Below are 27,351 nucleotides of genomic sequence, written 5' to 3' on the forward strand. Positions count from 1 at the left end.
AAAGCCTCATCAGTCTGCTCTCTGCTCTCTCTGTGCTGTATCTGTTCCTACGCCCAGTAGATTTAGTCATGATCTATTCATAATCTCTGTGATCTAAAGCTGCTTTTTGATTAGTTTAAAGTTGTTCTTGTTTTAATATTTTTCCTTTGGTAGAATCCAGAACCCTTAATCAAATACAAAGACAATTTTCCTGAGGCTTTTGAGGTTTTGATCTAGTTTACTTTTCTTTTATTGTGTTTTTCATAGAAAACAAATAATATGAACTTAATGAAAATATTCAAATAGTACAAAAGTGAGTACATCTGGAAGTAAATGTAGCTATAATTTCCTTTCAGATCTTCCCTCAGGGTTATTCACTGTAACCTGAGATTATGTGATAAACATTAATATCATATAATAAAATGGCATATAATAAAAACTAGCATCTCCTGAGAGCTTACTCTGTGCTAGGCTCTGTTTCAGTTGCCAAGCATGTATTAATTAATATAACACTCAGAAAGTACCATTATTTCAGATAGGAACTATTTGCATCCCTGGATTATAGTTGAGGAAACTAAGCAACAGTAAGAGGCATGGGTGTTGATCCATGGCAGAGATGACATGAACCTACCGAGTCTCGCTCCAGAGTCTAGCATACTGTAGTGTCTCTATTGTGGTTGTTTGTAAATATTTGTTGCATCAACAAATGTCTTTTATTATTAAGAAGCTTTAAATTTTTTTAAAAAGATTTATTTATTCATTTGAGGAGCAGGGAGGGGCAAAGGGAGAGGGAGAGAAGCACTCCCCATTGAGTGCATGGAGCCTGAGTCAGAGGAGGGGCTCCATCTCACCACCCTGAGCCAATACCAAGAGTCTGAAGCTCAACTGACTGACCCACCCAGGCGCCCCAAGAAGCTTTAAATTTTTTTATAATCAAATCTGATAGTCTTTTTCCTTGCAGGTTCTGGCCTTGGTGTCATGCTACGTAAGGCAGTTTAAATTCTTAAACAGATTAATCACTCAGGTTATTTGTTTTAAGTTTCAGGTTTCCAAAACATAACATTTCTTCATAGCAACATGGTCATAACTTCCTGATATTTTTTCAGTGATGCAGCCAAGCATCATTATACACATCAGAAAACCAATGCATCTAATTGTTAATTAGCCAATATAATCAGAAGAGTTTTATCACAGAAAACACTGCTTTGACGTAGTCTTTTGAAAAATCAACACTGCCACAGTTAGAAGCAATGGTTTACTGCATTTGCTTTCATGACTACATCTGAGTTAGATCTTTGCGGTACATCACCTGGGGCTCATGTTATGAGAATGGTAATTAACAGAGAAGCCTGGTAGCATCTAACATCTGTCTGAAAGACTGCTGATGGATGAACAATGGGTGTAAAAGACCTAGCATCTCGCTAGGAATTGTTTACCATGTTTGCAATTATAGGCCATTTTGAAAGGACCTTCAAACAAAAGGATCAATCATTCATTCATTGTGCCTTCCTCAGGAGGCTGGGTGGCCAGAATGTTTTATCCACTGCTTTCACTGACAATGATACTTCTTCCCCTGTCCTTTCTATGACTCCTGCCACTCTCTGTATAGATTTGAGACAATTATGATTTTAATTTGTGACCAGCTTTATAGAACAAATACCCCACTGAAGATGTTCATAAACATACCAGCCAGATACTATGATCATGAATTACCCCAATAATTAATTAATACCCAGATAGTGTATTCGTTTCCCAGGGCTGCCATAAGAAAGTGGCTGCCACAAACTGGGTGGCTTGAAACAACAGAAATTTATTCTGTCGTTGTTCTGGAAGCTACAAGAGGGTATCAGGTGCTGGTAGGACCATGCTCTCTCTGAGACCTGTAGGGAAGAATCTTCCTGGCCCCTTTCTAGCTTCTGGTGATGGCTGTCAATCCCTGACAGTCCTTGGCTTGCAGAGGCATCATTCCAATCTCTGCCTCTGTCAATACCTGATGTTCTCCCTCTGTGTTTGTCTTCAAATTTCTCTCTTCATCCTCGCATGGCAGCCATATTGAATTAGGACCCATCCTAATGCACTTGTCTTAACTTGATTACATCTCTAAAGACCCTATTTCCAAATAAGGCCACTTTCACACAAACTGAGGGTTAGGACTTCAGCATATCTTTTTGGGGGACATGATTCAACCAAAACAGATAGAATACATGTAGACACATCTTAGAAGTAGAATACTTTCAAGCCGGGTTCTGGAAGAACGTGAGCTTTTTTGTAGTCTTATTAACGGTATCTATATACTTAAAGAAAAGCATGTGCATAGAAAGGAAGTGGTTAGTGATTTAAGCACAGAAATGTCTAAAATAAGGTTGCTCTTCTAAGAGGGAGAAGTTGTTGGCTCTATGGTTACTTGTCCCTTTGGTATAAAACATAGATATACATATACATATACATATACATATACATATACATATATATATATGACTTACTCCCCTTGATTTGATTCTCTGCTCACCTAACAATCTTCCAACTTAATTTGGTCTTAACAGGAATTCCTTCAAAGGAAAAGAGCAGAAAACAGCTCTGCAGTTGTGTAATTATTAGTTAACACATTTGAATACGGGATTATACACCAGTATTTTTTGAGTCAGGTTAGTGGAGCTCCATCCTAAGAGGCCGGTCAGCTCTGAAGGTCTTGAGCTGATCCGATTTTCCAAGTCCAAAAAATCTGTCTGAGATGTGGTAGCAAACAAGTACCACTCCCCAGGAACTGGGTGACTTGAACCAGGCTTCACTCAGCAGTGGTTCCCCTTTGCTGCCTGTCCCTCCAAGTTATAGTACATATGTTCGGACTCAATCAGACGATTAGCAGCTTAAACACTGAAAGTGCATGCTCTAGCAATGATCTCTACTTGCCTTGAGGATTTAATTGTTCGATGAACCAGAATCAAGATCCTTATGAAATAAACAAACAGAAAATCTTTGGGAAACAGATTTACAATCTTGAATGAGTGCTGTATGAAAACAGAAACAGTTGAATGTTCTAATGCACCTCACACACCCCTGAGGCCATCTGATGAGTTGCTACGAAAGAGAAACAATGAGAATATGAGAAATGTTGATGGTCCAAAACCATGCTGCTTCTGGTTTCCTTGCATGATGACAGAGCTGGTGCTGCTTGCTCGGTTTGACCCTGAGGCCTTGGCCTCTAGTTTCTAGATGTGTCTGTTACTTTTCCCCACTCTTTCCCTCATTTTGATTCTTCACGGTGTGCTGGTGCTTTATATGCCACAAATGCATGCTCTTCCCCTTCCCAGCACCCGAGGCCTTTTATAATCTGACCCTCCTCTGCCTTGTCTCTTACTTCTCTTAAGCACACATGTGTTCGTCTTTCCTCAAGCTCATGCTGGCTGCGGTGCCTGCCTTGTTTTCTGGGGCACTCACCTGGCACTTAGCTTGTGATATAAAGCTGATTATTCCACATTGTGGGAGGAGAACTTCTCCTTTTTTACATCTTAATGCTTAACACAATCTTGAAGTAGAAAAGTGCCCAGTGCATGTTTGATCCTGGTAGTCGGTTGCAGAAAAGGGCTCATGATAGGTTGGCTGTCTTCAAGCCAATGAAAAGCTTGGCATTATTATAGAAATGTCCCATGGCTCAGAATCCAGTTTGATAACTTCCAAAAGACTAATGTATATAGTCATGAATATCAGTTAATTTATTCATTACCAGCCTTATTCATTTCTTTTCCTCACCTCAAATCAGAAAATAAACCTCCTGAGATCAAAACAGAAACTCTCTACTAAACATTAGTGGATAAACCCTGTCACTATCTTATTTTTAAATCTTGCTCAAAATTGACCCCACGCTACTGCAGATATATTCACACTCATAACTTTATCTTTCACACATATTTCTTCAGATTTAGCAAAATGCAATTGATTCCACTTAATAAAGAACTCTTACCTTTCATATCTGCCTTTGAGTTTGTATCCAGTCAGTCTGATTATAGTCAGAGTTCTCAAACATTTTAGTTATAAAATCTCTTGGTTCACTCCAATAGGTGTTTTGAACACATGCATTGTATATGGATTTTACTATCAGAGCCCAATCTTCTTTCCAAGTTCTTGGGTGAGGCACCTTGCTGTTATTCCCCTATGTCATCTTTAGTGACACACGTTGAACTTGGCACTGAGGTGGCAGGAGTGGGCACTGCTGTTTCAAGTCCCCCCGCCTGAATACACGTTTGTACTAACCTTCCCTCATATCAGAGGGCTGGCCATCTTCCTGACCTTGGCGCATTTGGTCTTGCCATGTCTTTTGACAAGATCTTTTGGAGCCAGGGTTATCTTTCTCAGGGTGAGGGAGAAATTGCAGTGTTCCTTTAAGGCGCGAATCAAGGAGGGGAGCCAGTGTGTGCATTGTGGACACAGCCCCAAGCTGCAGTCTGGGGCCCAATTAGCAATGAGCTAAGCAGGGTTTTTGTTTAGCTTAGCAACCGCCTGCGCGGTCCCGGGGGCCCGTTGGGGTATCTCCGGCGGGCGGAGGCCCAAGTCACCCTCCAGCCCGCGGTGGCGCTGGGCGGCTGCGGCACGTCGCCTCCGTGGGCTCCCAGACCTTTGGCCCTCGCGGGTCTCGAAGCACTAGGCAGAGAAGGGGCTGCTGCCCACAGAGGGCGGCCGCCGCCGGCAGTCTCAGCACGCCGCGGGCCCACCAGGCTGTCGGGGCAGGTCAGTCTAAAGCTACGCGGGGCTGAGCGCCGCGAGAGGTTCCTCCGCCGCCAGGAGAGCGCGCCCGAGGCCCCCCAGGCTCCGCGGCGGGCGGGGACCCCGGGACGCCCGCCCCAGCCCGGGACAGCCGGGGCCGGATCCCTGAGGGCGACGCTGGATGGAGCCCAGCAGCCCGGCTTCCCGTGGTCTGGAGGTTCAGGCAGCAGCGGGGACAGCATCTCCAAGACTGGGACATGAAGGCCGCTGTGTTGGACCTGGGGTCTCTCTTTGCCAAAATCTTCAAGACCTCGCAGGCGCCCCCGGCCGTCCCCTTCCCGGCCGCCCCCTCCAGCCCCTCGGGAGGCGCCGCCACCGCACGGCGGGCGGGCTCCAGCGCGGGCGCCTCGCTCCACACGGCCCTGACCCTGACCGCCTTGCCGGCTCGGGCGCCCGACTCCCCCTCCGCCTCGAGGGGACCGCCCGCCTCGCTCCATCCGCCGCTCACCGCCTCTTACCCCAGGGTCTCGGTGGCGAGCCGCGCGGCGGAAGCAGTAGGGAGCCCCCTCTCGCTGCCCGGTAGCCCGAGAGCAGCCAGAGTTCAGCCCCTGCCCCCGGGCCCCTCCGGCGGGGGCTGCAGCGCCGCGGCCTCCCCCGCCCACCTGGCGGCCTCGGCGCGGCGGTCTGCGGGCGCTGGCGGGGTCTGCGCTGCGCGGCCGTCGGTCGGGGGCTCCGCGGGCAGCAGCAGTCTAGCCGCGAACCCACGGAACACCCGCCGGTCTGGCCCCGGAGAGCGAGAGCCCGGCGCTTGGATGCCCCCTGGGCCTGGCCCCAAGACTCTGTTTTTCACCCTGCCGCACATCGGCGAGGAGCGGGTCTCGGACAGCGATTCGGAGGACGGCGGAGACGCGTGAGTAGCCGCGGGGTCCTTGTCTGTCTTGGTTAGGACGACTACCCTCTCCCTGCCACACCCACCTTGCCTGGCGCGCGTTAGAAAATTTTGCTATTTGCAAGTAACTTCCACTAACTCCCCTGGGCACCCCCGTCCCCCCCCGCCCCCAACCCTTGCACTTTCCCTGAGTCCTTATTGCTTGGCTTCCTATTCTTTTCAAACACACGCTGCGACGTGCTTTTGCTCAACTTTGTCAAGGATAATCCTCTGCTGTTTATTAGCGGAGAGGGACGGGAGACGAAGCAGGGCTTGAAGGAACGGACAGCATTTGTTTCTCTTCTGCCTGAAGCGTTCATTTAGATCGTTTGATACCCTCGTTTCCTTGGGGACTTGAAAGGAGTCCCTTTCGCTCGGGCAGAATAAGACATGTGCAGCCGAACCGAATACACACTTTGGCAGCTACGATTTTAAGACAGGGTGAGACACGGTGCTTCCCTACTTTTCAAAGATCAGCCACAACTCTTATCCCAAATGGGATGGGTTTTCTTTGTGTGACATCTAATTAATTTACATATGTACAACATTATCTGACACACAGGGGATTTGTAATGCTCAGGACACTTCTGATCATATACCCTAGAGCTTCCTAGTTATTGCCATAGTGCGCTGCAGTACTACGGAAACGCCGACTGACTTCATGGGAACATTTCACTGGAGATCGGGCAACACTGTCCTCAACACACACACAAGCACGCACACGCACATACACGCACACGCGCGCGCAAACACGCGCGCACACACACACACAATCCTTCCACCATCAAGAGCAGTGATGAAAACATTGCTCTAAAAATGTGCAGTTCAGGGGCGCCTGGGTGGCTCAGTCGTTAAGCGTCTGCCTTCGGCTCAGGTCATGATCCCAGAGTCCTGGGATCGAGTCCCACATCGGGCTCCCTGCTCTGCGGGAAGCCTGCTTCTCCCTCTCCCACTCCCCCTGCTTGTGTTCCTGCTCTCGCTATGTCTCTCTCTCTGTCAAAAAAATAAATAAAATCTTTAAAAAAAATAAAATAAAAATGTGCAGTTCAGAATTAAGGTGAATTTTATTTTTTAACCAGCAGAACATACGGCGATTCTTAAGTGGGCACAAAAATGTTCAGCCTTCTGAATCCTACAAAAGAATAGTGAAATGGTCAAAGGCAGGCCAGAGGGGCCCATTCACAGATGGAAATTTCTACATTATAACCTAGGGAAGGAAGAATAGTCAGTCCTGCTAGCACAGAAGCTCTTCCCCACCAGGTCTTCCCCACCCCCCGCCCCCCCATGGACTGGAGAACTTCTGCATTAAAATGGATTCTAACCCTATCACAATTTAAATAACTGCATTTTCACAATACTGCGTGACATTCATCTCAGTGCAAAAATAAACAATTAAATAACATTAAGTTGTTTCTTTTCATTTAAAACAGCATAGTAGGAAATGCATTAATCAATTGATTTTTTTCAAAGGAAATTCAATTGCATTTGGATAAGTGGCTAGAATACCTATCCTAAAGAATTAGGCCTTTGTTATTGGCTACTGGCCCTTAACACTTATGCAGTTAATGTTTTATGAGCAAACAGTTTTACACACTGACTTTAAACTCTAGGCTTAGAGCTTTATACAAAAAGGCACCCAGACATTCAGCATGGCCAGTGAAAGAACTGGGTGCTGGTTTCAGTTCTCAAGCGTCTTAGTCCATGTTTCTATTGTCTGAACATTTTTAATAGGTACTTTTTGAATGACACTGTATTTGGCATTATATACAGAAGTGACTCTTCTGCATTAGTAAATGTATCCAATTTTACTGAAAGTACAGGCCTTGAATTTTTGATAATTGCTATGAGAAATAATATGCACAGCATTCAAGAATCTTTCTGATTATGCGTGTTCATACTCTCCTGGGACATCAGACAGCCCTCTGAGTGCACCATTTTTCTTTTGTAGATACACAAATCCTCATATTCTCTTCCTTTCATGCCTCAGTCCTTTTTCATTTATAAAGTTTACAAAGGGACAAGGAGAAAGAAAGAAAGTATTAAGCTGCTTTTTCCTTCAATACTACAGACGTTTTGCTCCTTGAAGTATATTTTTTTCCCTCCTGGATTTCTGGGTTGGCTCTTTATAACATTGAATAAACAGACATCATTCAATGACGGATTTACATTATACAACTACAACCTCACCTGCCAGTTTGCAGATAGCTGCTACGAATTATTAGCCTGCTTGATTAATATTAAAATAGAGTATTTAGTTTTCTAAACCCCAGGGACATGAGGAGGTGGAGGTGGTTAATGAAGGAGTAGGAAGAAAAAAGCAGTAGGTAGAGAGAGTATGGAGACATGGAAACAACTGGAAATAAACCCTTGGGAAACATGAATCTAATGGTAAGACCATTACACTCAGTTACAAAGCAAAATCCTCATTCACAGTTTATATTTCTTTGAAGAAAACCCATGCATTTTACATTCTGATTCTGTACTGTTCTATTAAAACTAAAAATAGTGAAATTAATTGGAGTGGGGAAATATGCAAACTTTCTTTCAGTTCTGGATCTTTCTTCTCTCTCTCTCTCTCTTTTTTCCTTTTTTTACTACACTGCTGTATAGCAGGACAAATTTTGATCTCTGAACCACGGATTTGATAAATGAATGGCCCACCGAAGAAAGGCTTGCCCTTTGCATTCCACGAGGTGCATTGGCTGCCACATCTGAACCAGAGGCAGAGGATACTGAGTTCCCTTCTTCACCTCACCTTCTTGCACTCCCCGCTATGTGATCCCACACTTTTTGTCTTCACCCTCACTTCCCCATGCCTTACTGCCTTTCCTTTACACTGTGCACCTCATTCACACTGTTTTCCAGTCTCACCCACACCCTGCACTGCCTCTTTGCACTTCTGAACTACACAATTACCACCTTGTGAAAGCTCTTATTCTGTTTGTTCTGGAAATATAAGAATTGCTAACAGTAGGTAAGGGAGATAGCTATATAGATGGATAATAACTATATAGATGCATATGAATGTTGGTAGATTGTGAACTTCACATGGTCAGAAAGGATTTCTATCTTTTATAAGTCATAGCTGCTGGCATATAATTAATGCCTTTTTTTTTTTTGAGTGATTGAGTTCCATGGTCAGAGTCATGTTAGTGTGGAAATTATTGCAGTAACTGCCTTCAGGGCTTGTTAACTTGGCTGGCAATAACACGAATGCAGGGGCTTATCTCTCAGTTCATCCGTTCCTGAAGCAGCGCAGGGTTGGAGTGACGCCCATGCACCCAGGAATCAGAAGAGTGGGATTCCAATCTCAAACCACTTGCTAGCTGTGTAATTCTGAGCAGGTTATTCAGTGTTCCAAACTGTAGGTTTTCCTACTTGATAGAATGCAGCTGATAATAATACTTGCCTCATAGGGATGTTCTGAAAATTAATTGCAATAATATCTTAAGTGCCTAACACATGGAGAAATGCTTTAAAAATGTTAGCCATGATCACCATCTGTTTCTTGGCACAGAAATGACATTTGAGAGCATGTTTCCTGAAAGGATACATTCCAGGTGAAGGAAGGAGTGACCGAAAAAAAGAACTCATTTACAGTTAGCATCTGACCGTACTAAAAGGCGTCTTTTAGTTCCGTTATTTGGGAGAACAAATTAGAGTCCTCTAATCTTTCATCACAACTGACAGAAGATAAAGGTTACCTTCATTAGTACGACCACTGATTGTGATATAATACCTAGAAGAAATGTATTTGCCACTCTGGGATCAGACTTTTAATTTTTAGATTTACAGACACTGCAGAATAATCAGTAACATCACAAATTGTTTCCGGCCCACCCTTTGTACAGCTCTTGGCCATTCCTACCTGCTAGCCTTGTGATTCATGTTCACATATTATATCCTATTTGGACTGTAAACTCTTTGTCCTGTGCCACCGAAGACAACATATGCAATAAATAAAACAATAAATACAAAGTAAAAAATATAACAATAAATGTAAAATAAAAAACAATTTTATTAACTTTCATGGGTAATCGCATAAAAATCTAGAGGCAATTTAAATGTCCTTCCTTAGGAATAATTGCTGTCTTGGGTCTTTCTGTTTCGTTGTCTTAGAGTTTCCCCAAAGTTAGTAACGTTTTCTACTGGGACTTTGCATTTCCACAGGGATGAATAGTGAGCTCGGTAGACAATGGTCATATGACTGTTACTTTCTATTACACTCTTATGACCATTACCTTTATTAAAAATACTAATAATTTGAGTTGGTTGTCCACGTATTTGCTTAATTGTCCAAGCATTTGCTTCAACCCAAGAAAACAATTTTATTTTTACCGTCTTATGGAATCGTTTTTTATGCTTTCAGTTATCTTCTTTACTTTGTTATATTTAAAAATCTCAAAAATTATACTTGAGCTAATAATTATATGTTCTGCTGTGTATTTAAAGAACACCTTTTGGTATTTTTTTCTAATGTAGTAGCTAATATATGTAGCACTTGATATGTGCCAGGTACATAACAACATTCCTATAATGTGGGATATAAAATCTTGATAGTTCTGAAATTGTACTAGTTAATTTAAATTAGGATAGTTTTTAGAGCATAGGTTTGAAGTCACATTGACTTTGACTAAATCCCACTTTATAATTTTTCTGAGAATACTAAGAATAGAATACTAATTAAGTATTCACCTTGTCTTTAAGCCTTGCCTTTTCATCCCTAAAATGGGTGTTGATAATAATACCAAGTCAAAGAGATATTGTAAGCATTAAAAGTGATAATATATGCAAACATCTCCCATTGGTGGCTGGGACATAAGCGCTCAATAAGTAGCTATTACTATTGGCTCCTAATTATCATTTTCAGTATCTTTTTACTTATCACCCATCATCAGCATTCTTTGTATAAAGTACAGTTTATTGCTAGGATCTTCGGTAAAGATTAATATATGATTTTCAAAACATAGCTGTCAACGTGTGTTTATAGAATACCTGTTCCATTTAAGACCCATACAGAGCTCGACCTTCTGAGTATTCGGAGCAACAATTGGAAATGAATCTTATCATCAAAGAGTAAGAAAAATAAGATGAACGATTCAGGAGAGGTTTCAGACAAATTGCCATGCGCACATGGTTAGGGGAGAAGGTGTCCATAGATAATGGGAAGGGAGAGGCTCAGGAATTTGAGTCCTTGGGACACATAGAGTCTTGGGATTAGGAAGGACATTTCAGGAGACTAAAACTGTGTGAGCAAATCATGGAGGCAGAAAACTATATGTCACATAAGGAGTTCAATTTGTTAGGAGCACAGTGTTTGTGAAAAGGCATTAGGAGAAAACCGGGGAGAGGCTTGGATTCCAGACTGTGATTAGTAAACACTGGAGAGGCCACTAAATGTTTTTAGACAGAGAAGTGGCATGAACAGGACTGAACTTTAGAAGGATGAAGCTAATGCACAGGAGAGTGTAAGCCCAGAAATAGTAGAAGGCTCTGGCAATAGACCCTTTGAGAGGTATGAGGGCCTGGGATGCAGATGATAAAAATAAAGATACTGGAATGATAAGTATCACAAGAATGGCAATGCATTGGTGCAGCTGGAGGAAGCAAGAAGGAGAGATGAAGATCATTTTACATGGCTGCAGGGAGAATGCCATTAATAAAGCGGGAACACAGAAGAAGTGGGTTTGTTGTGTAGATGAGGAATTCACTTTGGGATGCATATTGAGTTGAAATCTTAGGAAAACAACTGAAGAAGGTGTCAGCCAGAGAGCCAGACATTCGTGAGTGGAACTTGGGAGAAGGATTAAGGACTGGAAATATAAATATGGCAGCTTCCCATGTACAGTGGTGGTGAATATGTACGGCAATTACAAATTATATAACAGTGCATTACATCCTCTGCAAGATACAGTAATCCTTTTTGTTGTTGATAGGTGTTTTAAGATCTTCTAAAATGAGAGGTGTTTCTTCTCTGTGCTAGACTAGCGTTTCTCGACACGTGTCCCGTCATTTCCTGTTCCTAGCCCATGGCGGGGGCTAGGAAGTACAGGAAGTGGGAATAAGCATTTAGACACTTCTATAGTAATTGACAGAGTAACTTTATGCCTATTGGCTGATAACAAAACATTTGTATTTGTATTTTGTGCATCTTTTTTTTTCCATTTCATTTTCTAGCTAATTGATTTTTATTATGCTTTGACAATTATTTATCCACAATGAATTGGAAAAATTTTTTAAATGGTCTGACACTACACAATAGTTTGAGAAGCACCGAGACAGACTTGACTTAGATACCTTTAGACCACAAGGAGCAAAATATTTCAGGACACCAAGAGAGAAAAGGCCAGCCAAGTGATTATACTGTCTTTTTACTCTCCCTAAAATACAGGGCTAAGTACATTCAGAGTACCCTCTGGTTAAAGATGAGATTCTTTCAGTTGCTCAAATAATCCAGACTTGCAAATATGCTCTATTCACAATACCTTTGGGAGCTGGGGCCCTGGGGATACAACCTGTAGCCAAGAGTCCACTGCTCAATAGGACGGAGTGTCTCATACTATTGCTTTTTTTTTGTTTTTTGAAGTCATAAGCCAAAGGCTATGTCCACCATGACTCTCAAAATTCATTCACAACCCTTGATGGCAATTTGCCTTATAAAGCATAACTTGCACACACAGATACTTTCCAAACAAAAGGAACTTTTGACAGGAAATTTGCAAACATTATATGCTTTCTTCTCTTGTTGCCCATCTATCCTCTTTGGCAACAGTCCTTTGCTTGTGATTGAGAGATGATCACAATGTATTAATCTCTTCTGAATCCCATAGAAAGGAAGCATGTCACAGTGAGGGCACTGATCTTATGCCCCCTGAGACTATTTTCCCATATTTTAAATTTACATTTGAGACTCACATTCTGCCAAAGTGGTAGAAACTAAAACTCAGTTGTCTGAGATTTCTCCCATCTTTATCTTGGGTTTGAGCCACTTTCTTGGTGGCGGGGTGGAGGTGGGTGTTGCTTACATGGGACTGGGATATTCAGTGCCAGGGAAGGAGCCCACTTGTTTGTTGATAACCGCTATCCTTGTTGGATCCACTGAAATGTCCGTAATCTTATCTTATCCTTCTGTATAACCCAGGTCTCATGCATATATCCACCAAGACTCTTCAAGTTAGGGCTCCCTCCCTTATTTCTGCAAGAGCCCTTGGGGTCAGCCTGTTGCTCTCATACCAGCATTCTCCATGATAGGACTTCCAGAAGAATGCCAATCCACACCACATAGCCTTTCTTTCCTCTGGGATCCTTACCCCAGGTCTCCTGAAGGATCAGGGCACAGGTCCCCTCTGATCCCTTACCGTAGATCCTTGAGAAATCCTCTAGGAATTCCTGGTGCTGAATGCCTGATTCAGGGACCCACCAGTTCATGGGAATGAGAAAAGACATTCCTTCCTCCACTAGGCCCATTACTGCACTAGTACAAATCAAGCAGAGGACTGGCTAGATTTCAATCTACCTCCTGGCTTTGTGCCTTCTCTAGGGTATAGTGTCCTTGATCGACTATTTTGCTTTGTAGTAGCCACTCAAGTCCCACTTCCTCATTTCCTAATCTCCCTAAGATTCCCTTCTCAGAGACAGAAGATCTGACCCACAGAATCTTCCCATTCTTAGGAATCTGTTTCTCTTCTGAGGGTTGGGACGAACCTCCCTGATATTTGTGTTTTTCCCTCAGTCTTTTACTAGGCTAAAAGTCCATACCAATCTTGTAAGTTCAAGCTTTACTAAAAACATACACACACATAAAAATTGAGGGGGAAAAAAACCCTGCTGCATTCTGTTTTCTGAAGCAATAAGCAAAAAAACTTTGGATTATACATTGTGGGAGGGGACAAAAGAACACGAAAACACTAGGGGAAAAAAATATCAGTTGAAATACATTTAAAAATACTTAACATGAGAACACTTTTCCCCTCACCAGAGCAGTGTGGATATTTGTTTAATTCAACAACAGCCAAACCACACACTTCTTGGATATAATTTTACAATCTGTAGGCAAACATTTTGCTTTGTTACAAAAAACTATCTGAATATTCTTTGGTTCTAGGAATACTAGGTATTTTACATATGCATATTAAATAGGACATGATTCATAAAATACTTTGTGCTATTTACTAAATAAATGAATAAATACTGTTCATTAAACATGTATTGAAAAAATTTAAAAAACTGAACTTTTATTCTTGAAAGGTAAAAATAGTCAACGAAGATACTATGTTTCATAAAGCACAGAAATTAAAGCTTTTGAAATGAGTAAATATCCAGTTCTGAACTTGGAAGTGAATGGTGTTTGGCAATGACAAGAAAAACAGTCAAGCCAAGCCTTTCCCTACTTTTGATTAATAAACAGATTATTAAGGCTAAATAAACTAAGTACAAAAAGAACTAAATAAAATGTTCTTTTCATATGCACATATACATGTATATTCTTCTTGGGATCATTGTCATCTTAAATTTATTGTAATGCCAATAATAAAGATGAAACCCAACTTCCTGGAAGCTCACAAATTACATTAGGTTTTTAATGCTAATAATTAAATTTCAGAGAGTGTCACTAGATGCCTAGAAGGTTAAAATGGGGACTTCTTTTCAAATGAAACATTTAATTCAAATTTCTACCATTCATCAGTGAAGTCTTAGAAGTCATTCATGTATATCCAAGATTCTTTATAATCTAGTTGAATTAAGTGTCTCCATGGAAGAAGGTGAGCCCCTCCCCTTTAAAATCCAGTAATTTCAGTGCTGAATTGATGCACAAAGATAAACCCTAAGGAACTTTAATTTTATATATAAAATATATTTTAAAGAAGCAGGTGACATATTCTCAAGAAAAAGTCTACCTCAGTCAGACTTTTGTTTTACTCACTAGTTTTAACATTTTTATAAGCATGTTGACTAATGTGAGCATTCCTCAAATATGTGTTATTCTGCAAAGCCAAGATTTTTAGCATTGGAAACAACAGCTGGTATTTCCATGTCTACTAGGTACCAAAGACTGCATTTATAGACATTATCATGAATCCACCAAACAAACATACAAGGTAGGAATTTTATTTCCATTTTACAGATGAAGAAGTTGAGGCTCAGAAAGGAACAGAAATTATTTACTTGCACATGGCTAATGGGTGGAAAATATAACATTCAAATCCAGGCAGTCAATCTATATCATGTACCTATATGTATACGTGTTTTTTAATGAATTAAGATGGTAAGGAGGATAAAAATCTATTTCTGTGGTAATTGGTAGTATTTTCCCTGGAACAAACTGGCTCTAAGAAATTTTACCCTTTCCAAAAATAAATCTGAAAAAATAAAAATTATGTTAATAAGCAATCTAAGAGTATCTTTCTTAGAATAATACTTCTAGTAATACTGATAAGGGGACCAAATTTAAGGCTTAGTTTTGTCCATTTTGCAGTGCAGATAAAAAAGTGACTTTTATCCCAAAGCTATGACTTCTTTAAAATAAAACATTAGTTTATCAACAACTCTCTTCCATTTTATTGTATATAGTATTCTTATAAATTATTTCATATATATTTAATAGCAAATCAAATATTTTATTCATACTAGTAAGGCAGATAATTAGCAAGCATTGTCTTACTAGTAAAAATGGAGAAACAGCAATTAGATATGGCCCTTGCTAGGGGAAAGGTTATATCTTCACTTCAGCATTTTCTTAATCAGACGTTTCACTTAAGGTTTTAGAAGAAGCCTGATAATTAAATATTGACCACTGTAATTCTTGCCAGCCACTTATATTCATGTTTATCTAATGAATTTTTTTTTCTTTCACATAACATTTAACATTTTGGACCTTGCTTGTTGGTTTCTAACTTAATGATATAATTTTGAGTATCTGAAAAATCAAATAATGAGGTATTTATTTTAAGGATTCTGTGGCGATTTTGAGCTGATTTTCCACTTCGGAACCACCGAGGAGGCTGGCTGAAGAGTAAAATGGACTTCTGCAGTGATAAAGTTGTCCTGTGAGTCAGTTACACATATTGCGGTGACGGAAGTTGTTTCAGAGGCAAGAGTAGCAGTTTCCCTCCATCCCCATGAAGCAGTAGCGTGCTGGAGTTGTTTGGAGCCAATTGTGTGCAACTCTTTCCTGTTCCACACTGAGTGGCACCCCACTGGTGGCTGGAAGCTGGCCAAGGAGGGAGTATTCACACCCTGCAAATCTGCAAACGGCTCACATCAGGACTTATGTTTTTCCAGAGAACTGGTTTACCAGCACACTGTTGCTAATAAGTATAAAAGTATATTTACTTCCAAAGCCATCCTGATAGGACAGGTAGATTGGAACAAAAGGATGTTTTTAGCAATAGCTTATGAAATTACTGAAAATGGTTCTCTCATACGAACACTTAAAAGAGGTGTTGGGAGCTCTGCCTTTCAGAAGTCACAGAGCTGGGCAGTAGATAGGGGGTCCCTGTCAAGGAGGGGCTCTCAACCTTGGTTTCCTCCGCATTAGAGGATGACATTTTTACGTGTAAGACACGTTTTCATGCACAGTTGTTCATGTAATCCTTTACTCTCCACATATAAGAATGTGAAAATGTGGTCCTGAAAGCACTCTATTTTGTAATGCCCATCGTTGATAAAATTAGTCTCAAATTTATGGTTCATAGCTCACAATGAAGATTGAAGTTAAGGGCCATGATTTTAGATGATACAGGGATAAGAAGAAATTATGCCCTGCAGGAGGACTCAGAATAGTTTTCTGTCTTGAAGAGTAACTCGGCTGAATGTTATCAAAAGCGAAACAAAACAAAAACAAACAAAGAAACTCTTTGTGAAACACCTTAGCACACAATACATTTTCCTTATAATGAGGAAAATGCGTTTTTGAGTTTATTATAGCCAATGGTTGAGCTGTGCTTACTGGAAATATGTCTGTTATGTTTCAGAGCTCATGATTTTTGTGAATTCAAGGTCAATATTAAATTCGGTTTAGGATTAGAATGTTTATTTTTATTATTTAATGCACTTCAGTTGCTCATTTGTTTAATACTGACACTTTAAGTTTAGCAACCTCTATTTTTGTTTCAAGCTGACCATGAAGCAGGATGCAACCATGTTTTCACATAAAACATTTATGAATTCTTCCTCATTAAAGCATTAGGGGAAAATGTATATTTTGCTGAAGACTTTCCTGGGACATGAATGGTGATTTATATGACGCATTGTACAATATTTTGCTACAAAAATTCCCTTAATTCTACTTCCAGCAATAGCAGACTAGACTGTGTCAGACCAACCACCACCTGAGTGCAAGTAGGAAGACTGGACAATAAACAACAACAACAACAAAACACTCAGGAGTTAGGGTGAACTGGAAAGAGACCAGCACCAAAGAGACTGAAACCCAGACTTAAATCTTCTTAATTACTGATTGGATTAGCGTGATTTGGGATGGCTAGAGCCCCCAGCCCAGTCTGCCATAAGAAGCAAATTTAATTCTCTCTGAATTTAGCTATAAGCAACAACTTTATATTGTTTACCAAAGAAACAGTTTACATATAAGAATACAGAAATACTGAATATAAATGTATGGATGGCATGTTTGTACATGTAAATTCTAATGAAAAAGAAAGCTGGTGTAGCTTTTATAGTAACAGACCAAGTAAATTTTAAACCAAGAAGCATTGGTTGGCTCAGTCAGTGTCCGACTCTTGGTTTCGGCTCAGGTTGTGGTCTCGGGGTCCTGAGATCGAACCCCACATTGGGTTCTGCACTCAGCAGAGAGTCTGCTGGAGGTTCTCTCTCTCTCCCTTTGCCCTTCCCCCCCCCCACTCTCTCTCAAGTAAATAAATAAATCTTTAGAAATAAAAAGACTTAGAAACAGATAAACTGAGTATTTCCACAGCAGAGACCTGGTAACATTAATTATTTGACAAATTACCCAGGTACAGTATCCTTTTCCAGTTTGTGCTGCTTTTTAACAAAGGGCAAACTTTATAGACGTATTATCCATTTCAGCAAATTAAGCCATCTGTATTGATAAAAACCTTATTTCAAAATCAAGAATTACTGAACTTCATTGAATTTATGATGTTAATGATTGTAAGACACTCTTCTGAATTTGTTTTCCACTCAGCATTGTCAAGGCCTTGGTTTTTCCACACGGTATTTTCTATGCCATTAAAACATAGATGAAACAGTTTTTTAAATACGAATCCAGTAAAATATAAAAAGCTATTGGTGCTGGGCTCTTTTTCTTTTTTTTTTTTAAGATTTTATTTATTTATTTGAGAGGGAGAGAGACAGCAGAGTGAGTGAAAGAGAGAGAGAGAGCACGATGGGGGGAGTGGGGAGAGGCAGAGGAAGAGGGAGAAGCAGGCTCCCCCATGCAGGGACTCCATCCCACGACCCTGAGATCATGACCTGAGGCGAAGGCAGACGCTTAACCGACTGAGCCACCCAGGCGCCCCTGGTGCTGGGCGCTCTTAAGCTGGCTTTGCAGTTGGTAACATAGAGCCAGCCTATACCTGACCCTGCTTAGGGAACGTGAATAAACACTGATTCAACACCGCTCCCATGTCCTCCCTAAGGGCATTTGTTGTTAAAGTTTACATAAGTGCTTCTGTGTTGTCTCCAGATTTCCTTCCAAGTCACTAATACCCATTATGCAAATTGGAGGGTGATTTTTTTTTTTAATGTGGTAAAATATGTATAACATAAAATGTACCATTTTAACCACTTTTTTTGAGAGAGAGAGAGCAAGTTCGAGCTGGGGGCAGGGTGAGCAGAGGGAGAGGGAGAGAGAGAATCCTAAGCAGGCTCCACACCCAGCACAGAGCCTGATGTGGGGCTTGATCTCACAGCCCTGAGATCATGACCCGAGCCAAAATCTAGAGTCAGACGCCTAACCAACTGAGCCACCCAGGTGCCCCTCATTTTCACCATTTTTAAATGTGTAATTCAATGACATTTAGTGCATTCACAGTAGTATGCAACCATTCATCTTCATAACTTTCTCATCATCCCAAATAGAAACTGTAGCTACGAAACAATAGTTCCCCATTCCTCTGTTCCCCCAGCCCCTGGCAACCACCCGCAACTTTCTATCTCTATGAAACTGATTACTGTAGAAATCTCATGTAAGCGGAGTCATATACTATTTGTCTTTTTGTGTTGGGCTTATTTCACTGAACAAGTCTTTAAGGTCCATCCATGTTGTAGCAGATATCAAAATTTCACTCCTTTTTTAAGGCTGAATATTTAATTGTAAGCATAGACCACATTCTGTTTATCTGTTCATATGTTTGTTGATGAATATTTGGGTTATTTCCATCTTTTGGCCAGTGCAAATAATGCTATTATGAATAATGGTGTACAAGTATCTGCCAGAGTCTCTGCTTTCAACCCTTGGGGTATTTGCTGCATCATATAGTAATTCTGTGTTTCATTTTGCAAGGAACCACCAGATTGTTTTCCATAGTAGCTGCACCATTTTACATTCCCACCAATAATACAAGCGTTCCAATTCCTCCACATCCTCACCAACACATGTTATGTTTTATTCTTTTGGATAATAGTCATCCTAATGAGTGTGACATGGGAGGCTCATCTTTTTTATGGTTTGTGGCAAGGACTTTCTGATTGCAGCTCTGCTGGCCACTGTAAGATGCTGTTGGTGATACACATCCCAACCTCAGAGATTCAAATTGAGAAATTATGGTTCTTATTTTTCACTTTTGCAACTTTTTAGACTGGCATTTTTTAAAGACTGTTTTTTTTTTTTAAAGATTTTATTTATTTATTTGACAAAGAGAGACATAGTGAGAGCAGGAACACAAGCAGGGGGAGTAGGAGAGAGAGAAGCAGGCTTCCCGCGGAGCAGGGAGCCCGATATGGGACTCGATCCCAGGACCCTGGGATCATGACCTGAGCCGAAGGCAGACACTTAACGACTGAGCCACCCAGGCGCCCCTTAAAGACTGTTTTTTGAGCCGTTTGAAGTTCACAACAAAACAGAATGACAGTAAAGATATTTTGCATATACCCCCTGCCCGACACATGCAGAACCTTCCCTATTATCAGCATCTCCCACCAGAGTTAGATATTTGTTATGAATGATAAACCTACATGGACACATCATTATCACTCCAAATCCATAGTTTACATTAGGGTTCAGCCTTGACGTTTTATATTGTATGAGTTTGGACAAATGTATGACATATATCTACCACTGTAATACCACACAGAGTATTTCCACTGCCCTAAGAATTCTCTGTGCTCTGTTCATCCCTCCCTCTCCCTAACCCTTGATGAACACGAATCTTTTTACTCTCTCCATATTTTGCCATTTTCAGAATGTCGTATATTTGGAATTATACAGTATGTAGCCTTTTCAGATTGCTTCTTTCACTTAGTAATGTGTATTTAAGTTTCCTCTCTGTCCTTTCACAGCTTGATAGCTCATTTCTTTTTAGAGCTGAATATTTCATTGTCTGGAAGTACCTCAGTTTATTTAGCTATTCACCTACTGAAGGTAGGTTGCTTGGTTGCCTCTTAGTTTTGGCGATTATGAATAAAGCTGCTGTAAACATCTGTGTGCAGGTTTTGTGTAGACATAATTTTTCACTCCTTTGGGTAAATACCAGTAAGTGGGATTGCTGGGTTGTATTGTGAGAATATGTTTAGGGGGCACCTGGGTGGCTCAGTGGGTTGAGCATCGGACTTCTGGTTTCGGCTCAGGTCACGATCTCCCGGTCGTGGGATGCAGCCCCGCTTCGGGACCTGCGCTCAGCACGGAGTCTGCTTCAGATTCTTTCTCCCCCTCCTTCTGCCCCTTCCCGCTCGCACTCTCCCTCTCTCTCAAATAAATAAATAAAATATTTTTTTAAAAAAAGAGTAGGTTTAGTTTTGTAAGAAACTGCCGAACTGTCTTCCAAAATGGATGTACCATTTTCCATTCCCACCAGCTATAAAAGAGCTCCTGTTGCTCTACTCCTTACCAGCATTTGGTGTTGTTCTGCATTTTGGCCCTTGCAACTGGTGTGTAGTAGTGTTCTCATTGTTCTTTTAATTTGCAGTTCCCTGATGACCTATGATGTGGAGTATCTTTTCATTTGCTTGTTTGCCATCTGTACATCTTCTTTGGTGGGGTGTCTGTTAAGGTCTTTGGCGCATTTTTTTAAACCAGTTTGTTCGTTTTCTTATTGTTGGTCTTTAAGAGTTCTTTCTATATTTTGGATAATAGTTCTTTATCAAATGTGTCTTTTGCAAATATTTTCTCCCAGTCTGGTTTCCCAGGCTTGTCTTTTCATTCTCTTGACAATGTCCTTCACATAATAGAAATTTTTTATTTTAATGAAGGCCCACTTGTCAATTCTTTCTTTCATGGGGCATGCCTTTGGTGTTGTATCTAAAAGGTCATTGCCAAACCTTAACTCATCCAGATTTTCTTCTATGTTATCTTCTAGGAGTTTTATAGTTCTTTGTTTGTTTTACATGTAGGTTTATGATCCATTTCAGGTTAATTTTTGGAGAAGGTCTAAGGTCTGTCTAGATTGACTTTTTCACGTGTGGATATCCAGTTATTTTTGCACCATTTGTTGAAGAGATTGTCTTTGCTCCATTGTATTGTCTTCATTTTTTTGTCCATGATTAGCTGAATATATTTGCATTCATATATCTCTGGGCTCTCTACTCTGTTCCACTGATCTATTGTGTACTCTTTTACCAATACCAACCTTGATTATGGTAGCTTTATAGTAAGTCTTGAAGTCAGGTAGCATCAGTTCCTTAACTTAGTTCTTCTCCTTCAAAATTGTGTTGGTTTTTCTGGGGCTTCTGTGTCTCCATATAAACTTTAAAATCAATTCTAGATATCAGTTTGTTGATATCCACAAAATAACTTGCTGGGATTTTTATTGCAATTGCATTAAATCTGAGATTGATTTGGGAAGAACTAATACCTTGACAATATTGAGTCCTCCTATCATGATCATGTAATATTTCTCTTGATTTAGTTCTCCCTTGATTTCTTTCATCAGAATTCTGTAGTTTTCCTTATATAGATTTTGTACGTATTTTGTTAGTTGTATATCTAAATAATTCATTTTGGGGGTGTGCAAATGTAAATAGTGTATTTTTAATTTTAATTTTCACTTGTTCATTGCTGATATATAGGAAAGCAATTCACTTTTTTATATTAATCTTGGATCCTGCAACTTTGCTATAATCACTTATTAGTTCCAGGAGGTTTTTTGTTTTTTTTTTCCCCAAATTCTTTTGGATTTTCTACAAGACAATTAGATAGTCTGTGAACAAAGATAGTTTTCTTTCTTTCAAGTCAATATACATTTTCTTTCATTTTTGTGTCTTACTGAATTTGGTAGGACTTCCAGCACCATGTTGGAAAGTGAGTGGTGAAAGAGGACATCCTGACCTATTCCTGACCTTAGTGGGAAAGCTTCTAGTTTCTTATCATTGAGTAAGATGTTAGCTGTAGGCTTTTTGTAGATGCTCTTTATCAATTTGAAAAAATTCCCCCCTATCCACTTTACTGAGAGCTTTTTTCATGAATGGACATAGGATTTTATCAAATGCATTTTATGCATCTATTGATATAATCATGTTATTTTTCTTTAGCCTGTTGATATGATTGATTACATTAATTGATTTTTGTATGTTAAACCAGCCTTGCATACCTGCAATAAATCCTACTTGGTGATGGTATATAATTCTTTTTATACATTGTTGGATTCAATTTACTAGTAATTTGTTGAGGATTTTTGCATTTATCTTCATGGGAGATATTGATCTGTAGTTTTTTTGTGATGTCTGTCTGATTTTGGTATTATCGTGATGCTGTCCACATAGAATGAGTTAGAAAGTACTTCCTCTGCTTTTATCCTCTGAAAGAGATTTAGAGAATCGGTATAATTTCTTCCTTCAATGTTTGGTAGAATTCACCAGTGAACTTACTTGGGCCTGGTGCTTTCTGTTTTGGAATGTTTTTAATTATTGATTTAATTTATTTAATAGATTTAAGTGGCCTATTCAGATTGTCCATTTGTTTTTGTATGAGTTTTGGCAGATTGTGTCTTTTAAGGAATTGGTCTGTTTCATCTTGGTTATTGAATTTGTGAGTGCTCAGAGTATTCCTTTATTAAACTTTTAATGTCCATGGTTTTTGTAGTGATATTCCCTCCTTCATTTCTGATTTCAGTAATTTGTGTCCTCCTCTCTCTGTCTCTCTCTTTCTCTCTTTTTTTCTGGCTAGAGGCTTATTGATTTTTATTAAGCTTTTCAAAGAACCATCTTTTGATTTCATTGATTTTTCTCCATTAAATTTCCTGTTTCCAATTTCTTATTTCTACTCTAATTCTTATTATCTCTTTTCTTCTGTTTACTTTGGATTCCATTTGCTCTTCCTTTTCTAGTTTCCTATGGTGGGAGCTTAGAAGATTGATTTTAAATCTTCTTTTCTAATATATGCATTCAATGCTATAATTTCCTTTTAAGCACTGTTTTTGCAGTATCCCACAAATGTTGACAGCAAAATCACAAACTAAAAATACAAAAATGCAAAAAAAACCCCACAAACATGGCATTAAACAGACTACAGAAATAATACTTGATAGTATTGGAGCAAAAATAAGAAGGTAAAGTGCTGCCCTGTTCCACCTCAGCTGAGAACATGCAATTCAGGCAACTCAGGTTTTTTGTTGCTCTACACATGTCTGTGAATAAGCATGAAAGCACCCTGAGTATTAATTTTGGAATTACAAATAAATTTTAGCAAGTAGGTGAATTCATAAATACGAAATCCATGAATAATGAGGATCAACTGTAATTTGATATTTTAATGACATCAAATGGAACTGAAACTTATAATAATGATCTAGCAATTATTACCAAGTCTTCATTTTCTGCTCTACTAATTAAAAGAATGAGTGAAATTGGGGTGCCTGGGTGGTTCAGTTGGTTAAGCGACTGCCTTCAGCTCAGGTCATGATCCCGGAGTTCCAGGATCGAGTCCCACTTCAGGCTCCCTGCTCAGCGGGGAATCTGCTTCTCCCTCTGACCCTCTCCCCTCTCGTGCTCTCTCTCACTCTCTCTTTCTCAAATAAATAAATAAATAAAATCTTTAAAAAAAAAGGATTAGTGAAATTAAACATTAAAACACACTTTTTTTGAAAAATTTGACTATATTGATGCTGCAGTGGGGGAAATTAAACTCTTCATAGAATATACGTAGGTAGTTTTTTTCAGTTTGAAAATCTGATGAATTCTTTATAAAAATATTTATAAAAAATTTTTCAGATTGTTGTTTCCTCTATCACTTTCTACTATAATAGTACAGTAAAGTTAATGCTTAAAAGTAAGACAAAATACTGATTACAGGTTGTTATTTAATCCATTTATCCAGTGTATTAGTTTGACACATAAATTTCTGGTTTTCTGGTTCAAACAGTACATGATTGGCAATTTCATATGATCTTACCTAAAAATTATTGTCCTTAATAGATTGCAGCACCAATTTAGAAATTATTGGACTTCTAAATAACCAATTTAGGTGTTTTGTTTTGAATAAAATACAAATTCTCTATCTTTCTGTAATTATATATAACCGGTTAACCTCATAGATTACTTAGGACTTTCTAAGTTTTTTATAGTCTTCATATTAAAAGTCTAATAATTTTTCCCTCTGTCACGCTTTTCAGATACAACATTCCTCTAAATTTAAAAACTTTTCCACATGCTTTATTAAATATAGTGTGCTTGAGCTTCTCCAGATCTTTTGTAGAGGGCTTGTGAGGTGTATGCCATGCATAAAAGACTGAAGTATGGCGTTGAATAAGCTTTATCTTCAATAACTTAAGTTAGACTGTTGGCTTTGACATGTCATTGACTTCTTTGTGCTTCAGTTTACCCGTCTGCAGAATGGTACTAAAAGTATTTCCTCTTCAAAGAATTAATTATGAAACTTAAATGCACTAACTTGTAGCAAGTGCTTTAAAGCAGGGACGGGGATGTGGTTAGTCTCCAAGAAATGTTATCGAATATTATTATAGAACATATTTGGTATATCCATAAGAGATGTCCATAGGCCATCTTTATGAGAGAAGGAGCTTCAGCAGAAATCTGCAAATTAGATCAGAGACGAATCTTAGAAATGGCAAACTTTTGAACTCAGACTAGACAGATCCGGATAAAACTGTTTGTCCTCGATAATTTACTAACATTGCTCACCCTCAGTTTTCTTTTCTGTACCTAAAAGTAGCCACCCACCAGGGTGTTGTTAGGTTTAGCAGTAAGTTATGTAGGTCCCCGAGCCTATTTGTCTACCAAAGTGTTAGCACTCCATCCACAGGCAATGTTAGTAACTTGATACTTTCTGTCAGCTGTGCATACTAGATATTGTTCACTGCAATAGTGATTTTTAATGCAAACAGGATTCCATATCTGCACTGGAAAGAAAATTCACTAAATCCTAAATCTTGCAAAAAGACATACATGGTATTAAAACCCACCTGGGCATGTTCTTCAGTGTTAACAGATGAGAAAGATTGACATCTAGTGGCGCTCTAGTAGGATTACATGCAAACATTTCAATCCCAAAGGAGTCAAATAATGTAGTTGTATTTTGCATCCCATAGGCTGTTCCTAGAAAACAATTCATATAAAGCAAATTTCTGTTGTTACTTAATATCAGATATTACTTATTATAGTTTATTATAATTCTTTAAAAATAATGTCCTTATAAATTTTACTATCTAGGTAAATTTTTTTCATTTTTAGGTTAAATTATATTAATTCTAGGGATGCCTGGGTGGCTCAGTTTGTTAAGTGTCCAACTCTTGATTTCAGCTCAGGTCATGATCTCAGGGTTGTGAGAATGAGCTCCACATTGCCCAGCGTGGAACCTGCCTAAGATTCTCTCTCTCCCTCTCCCTCTGCCCCTCCCCACCCTCCACTCTCTCTTTCTCTCAAAAAAAAAAAAATGTATATATATATATATATACATATAAATTCTACATTTTTCTATAATTTTCTATAAGCTATGGACTTCACAGTTTACCTAACACATTATAAGATTATTATACTGTTCACATTAAAATAATAAAACATAATATTGTTTTATTGGTCTTGTTGGAAAGTAGTTACTAACTTGTAAAATATATTTAAATGTGTAGAAGAGTTTACCACAAACATTTTTTAAATAGACTTTATTTCAGAACAGTTTTAAATGTACAGAAAGGTTGCTCCCTGTTATTAATATCTTATACTATAATGGTACATTTGTTACAAATAATGAACCAACATTGATGTATTATTATTAACTAAAATTCGCATTTCATTCCAATTTCACCAGTGTATTTAGCCAAGATTCTTCAGGAAAACAGAATAGGATGCATCTTTATGTCTACACCTGCATCTATATTTATAGATTTACATAAAAAGATGTGTTTTGAGAGAGAGAGAGAGATTTATTTTAAGGAATTGGCTCACATGATGGTGGGGGCTTAACTAAGTCTAAAATCTGCAGGATAGGTTGGCAGATTGGAGACCCAGGGAAGAGTTACAGTTTGAGTCCGAAGGCAGTCTGGTTGCAGAATTCCTTCTTGCTTAAGAAAAGCCAGTCTTTGTTCTCTTAAGGGCTTCAACTGATTGGATGAGGCCCACCCACATTATGGAGGATAATCTGCTTTATTCGAAGTCCACTGGTTTAAAGTGAGCCATTACAACCAGTTTTTCCCCAATGTCCTTCTTCTGTTCCAAGATCCTATCCAGGATACCATATTACATTCAATCATCTATCTCCTTAGTATTCTCTGGTTTGAGACAGTTTCTCAGACTTTCCTTGTTTTGATGACCTTGAGAATTTGAAGAGTACGGTATTTTGTAGAATGTTTCTCAATTAGAATTTGTCTTACGTTTTTATCATGACTAGGCTGCGATTATGGGTTTCTGGGAGGAAGACCACAGAGATGAAGTGACATTATCTTCCTATCTTCGTAAGGACATGCTATCCTCGTAACGCATCACTAATGATGCTGAACTTGATCCCCTGGCTGAGGGAGTGCTTGTCAGATGTTTCTGCTGTAAATCTGTCTTGCCCCCTTTGTGTACTCTACTCTTTGGAATCAAGCCCACAGTCAAGGTTGAGGGTAGGAGGTGTTAAGCTCCATCTCCTGAAAGGAGCAATTACATGATTCATTTATAATTCTTCTGTAGGAGATTCACCTCTTTCCCTCCATTTATTTATTTGGTTCATTCATTCATGTATATCAGTATGCACTCATAGATATTTATTTTGCTCTTTGGACTGTAATTCAATACCACATTATTTATTTTGTTACTCAAATTGTTTTAGCTTTAGCCATTCAGGGCTCTTTCAGGTTGGTTCCCGAGTCCCTCTGACATGCCCCCACTCTTTTGTAGGATTTTGAGTACTTCTTTATTTTCTGGCACTATGAATGCTCCAGGTACATTTTTATATTTTCCCTGCCCCAGCCCTGGAATCATCTTTCTCCAAGGAACCCTAGTTCCTCCTATTGGAGAATGGTACTAGAAACCAAGATCTAGGTGCTGGGTATGCTCCTCGCTACTGGGGACAGCACTGTGGTGGAGAAAGAAAATAACATGTGTGTCTATATGTGTATATTTGCAAAGCAAGGACACAGTTTTGATATGCACAGTTTCCATTTACATGACACCTG

General features: G+C 39.4%; 1 protein-coding gene across 1 annotated transcript in view; it reads left to right on the forward strand.

Annotated features, from left to right (window-relative positions):
• The first annotated feature begins 4,607 nt into the window (after positions 1–4,607).
• Positions 4,608–27,351, forward strand: part of FAM149A (family with sequence similarity 149 member A) — a 53,488-nt gene continuing 30,744 nt past the window's right edge. Inside the window, exon 1 of the mRNA XM_031037384.2 lies at positions 4,608–5,590. Within this exon, the coding sequence (XP_030893244.2) occupies positions 4,938–5,590 (653 nt within the window). The 5' untranslated portion in view covers positions 4,608–4,937. The remainder of the gene's footprint in view (positions 5,591–27,351) is intronic.

Source organism: Leptonychotes weddellii, chromosome 2 (genome assembly GCF_054177405.1).
Source record: "Leptonychotes weddellii isolate Sample4059 chromosome 2, ASM5417740v2, whole genome shotgun sequence".
NCBI lineage: Eukaryota > Metazoa > Chordata > Mammalia > Carnivora > Phocidae > Leptonychotes > Leptonychotes weddellii.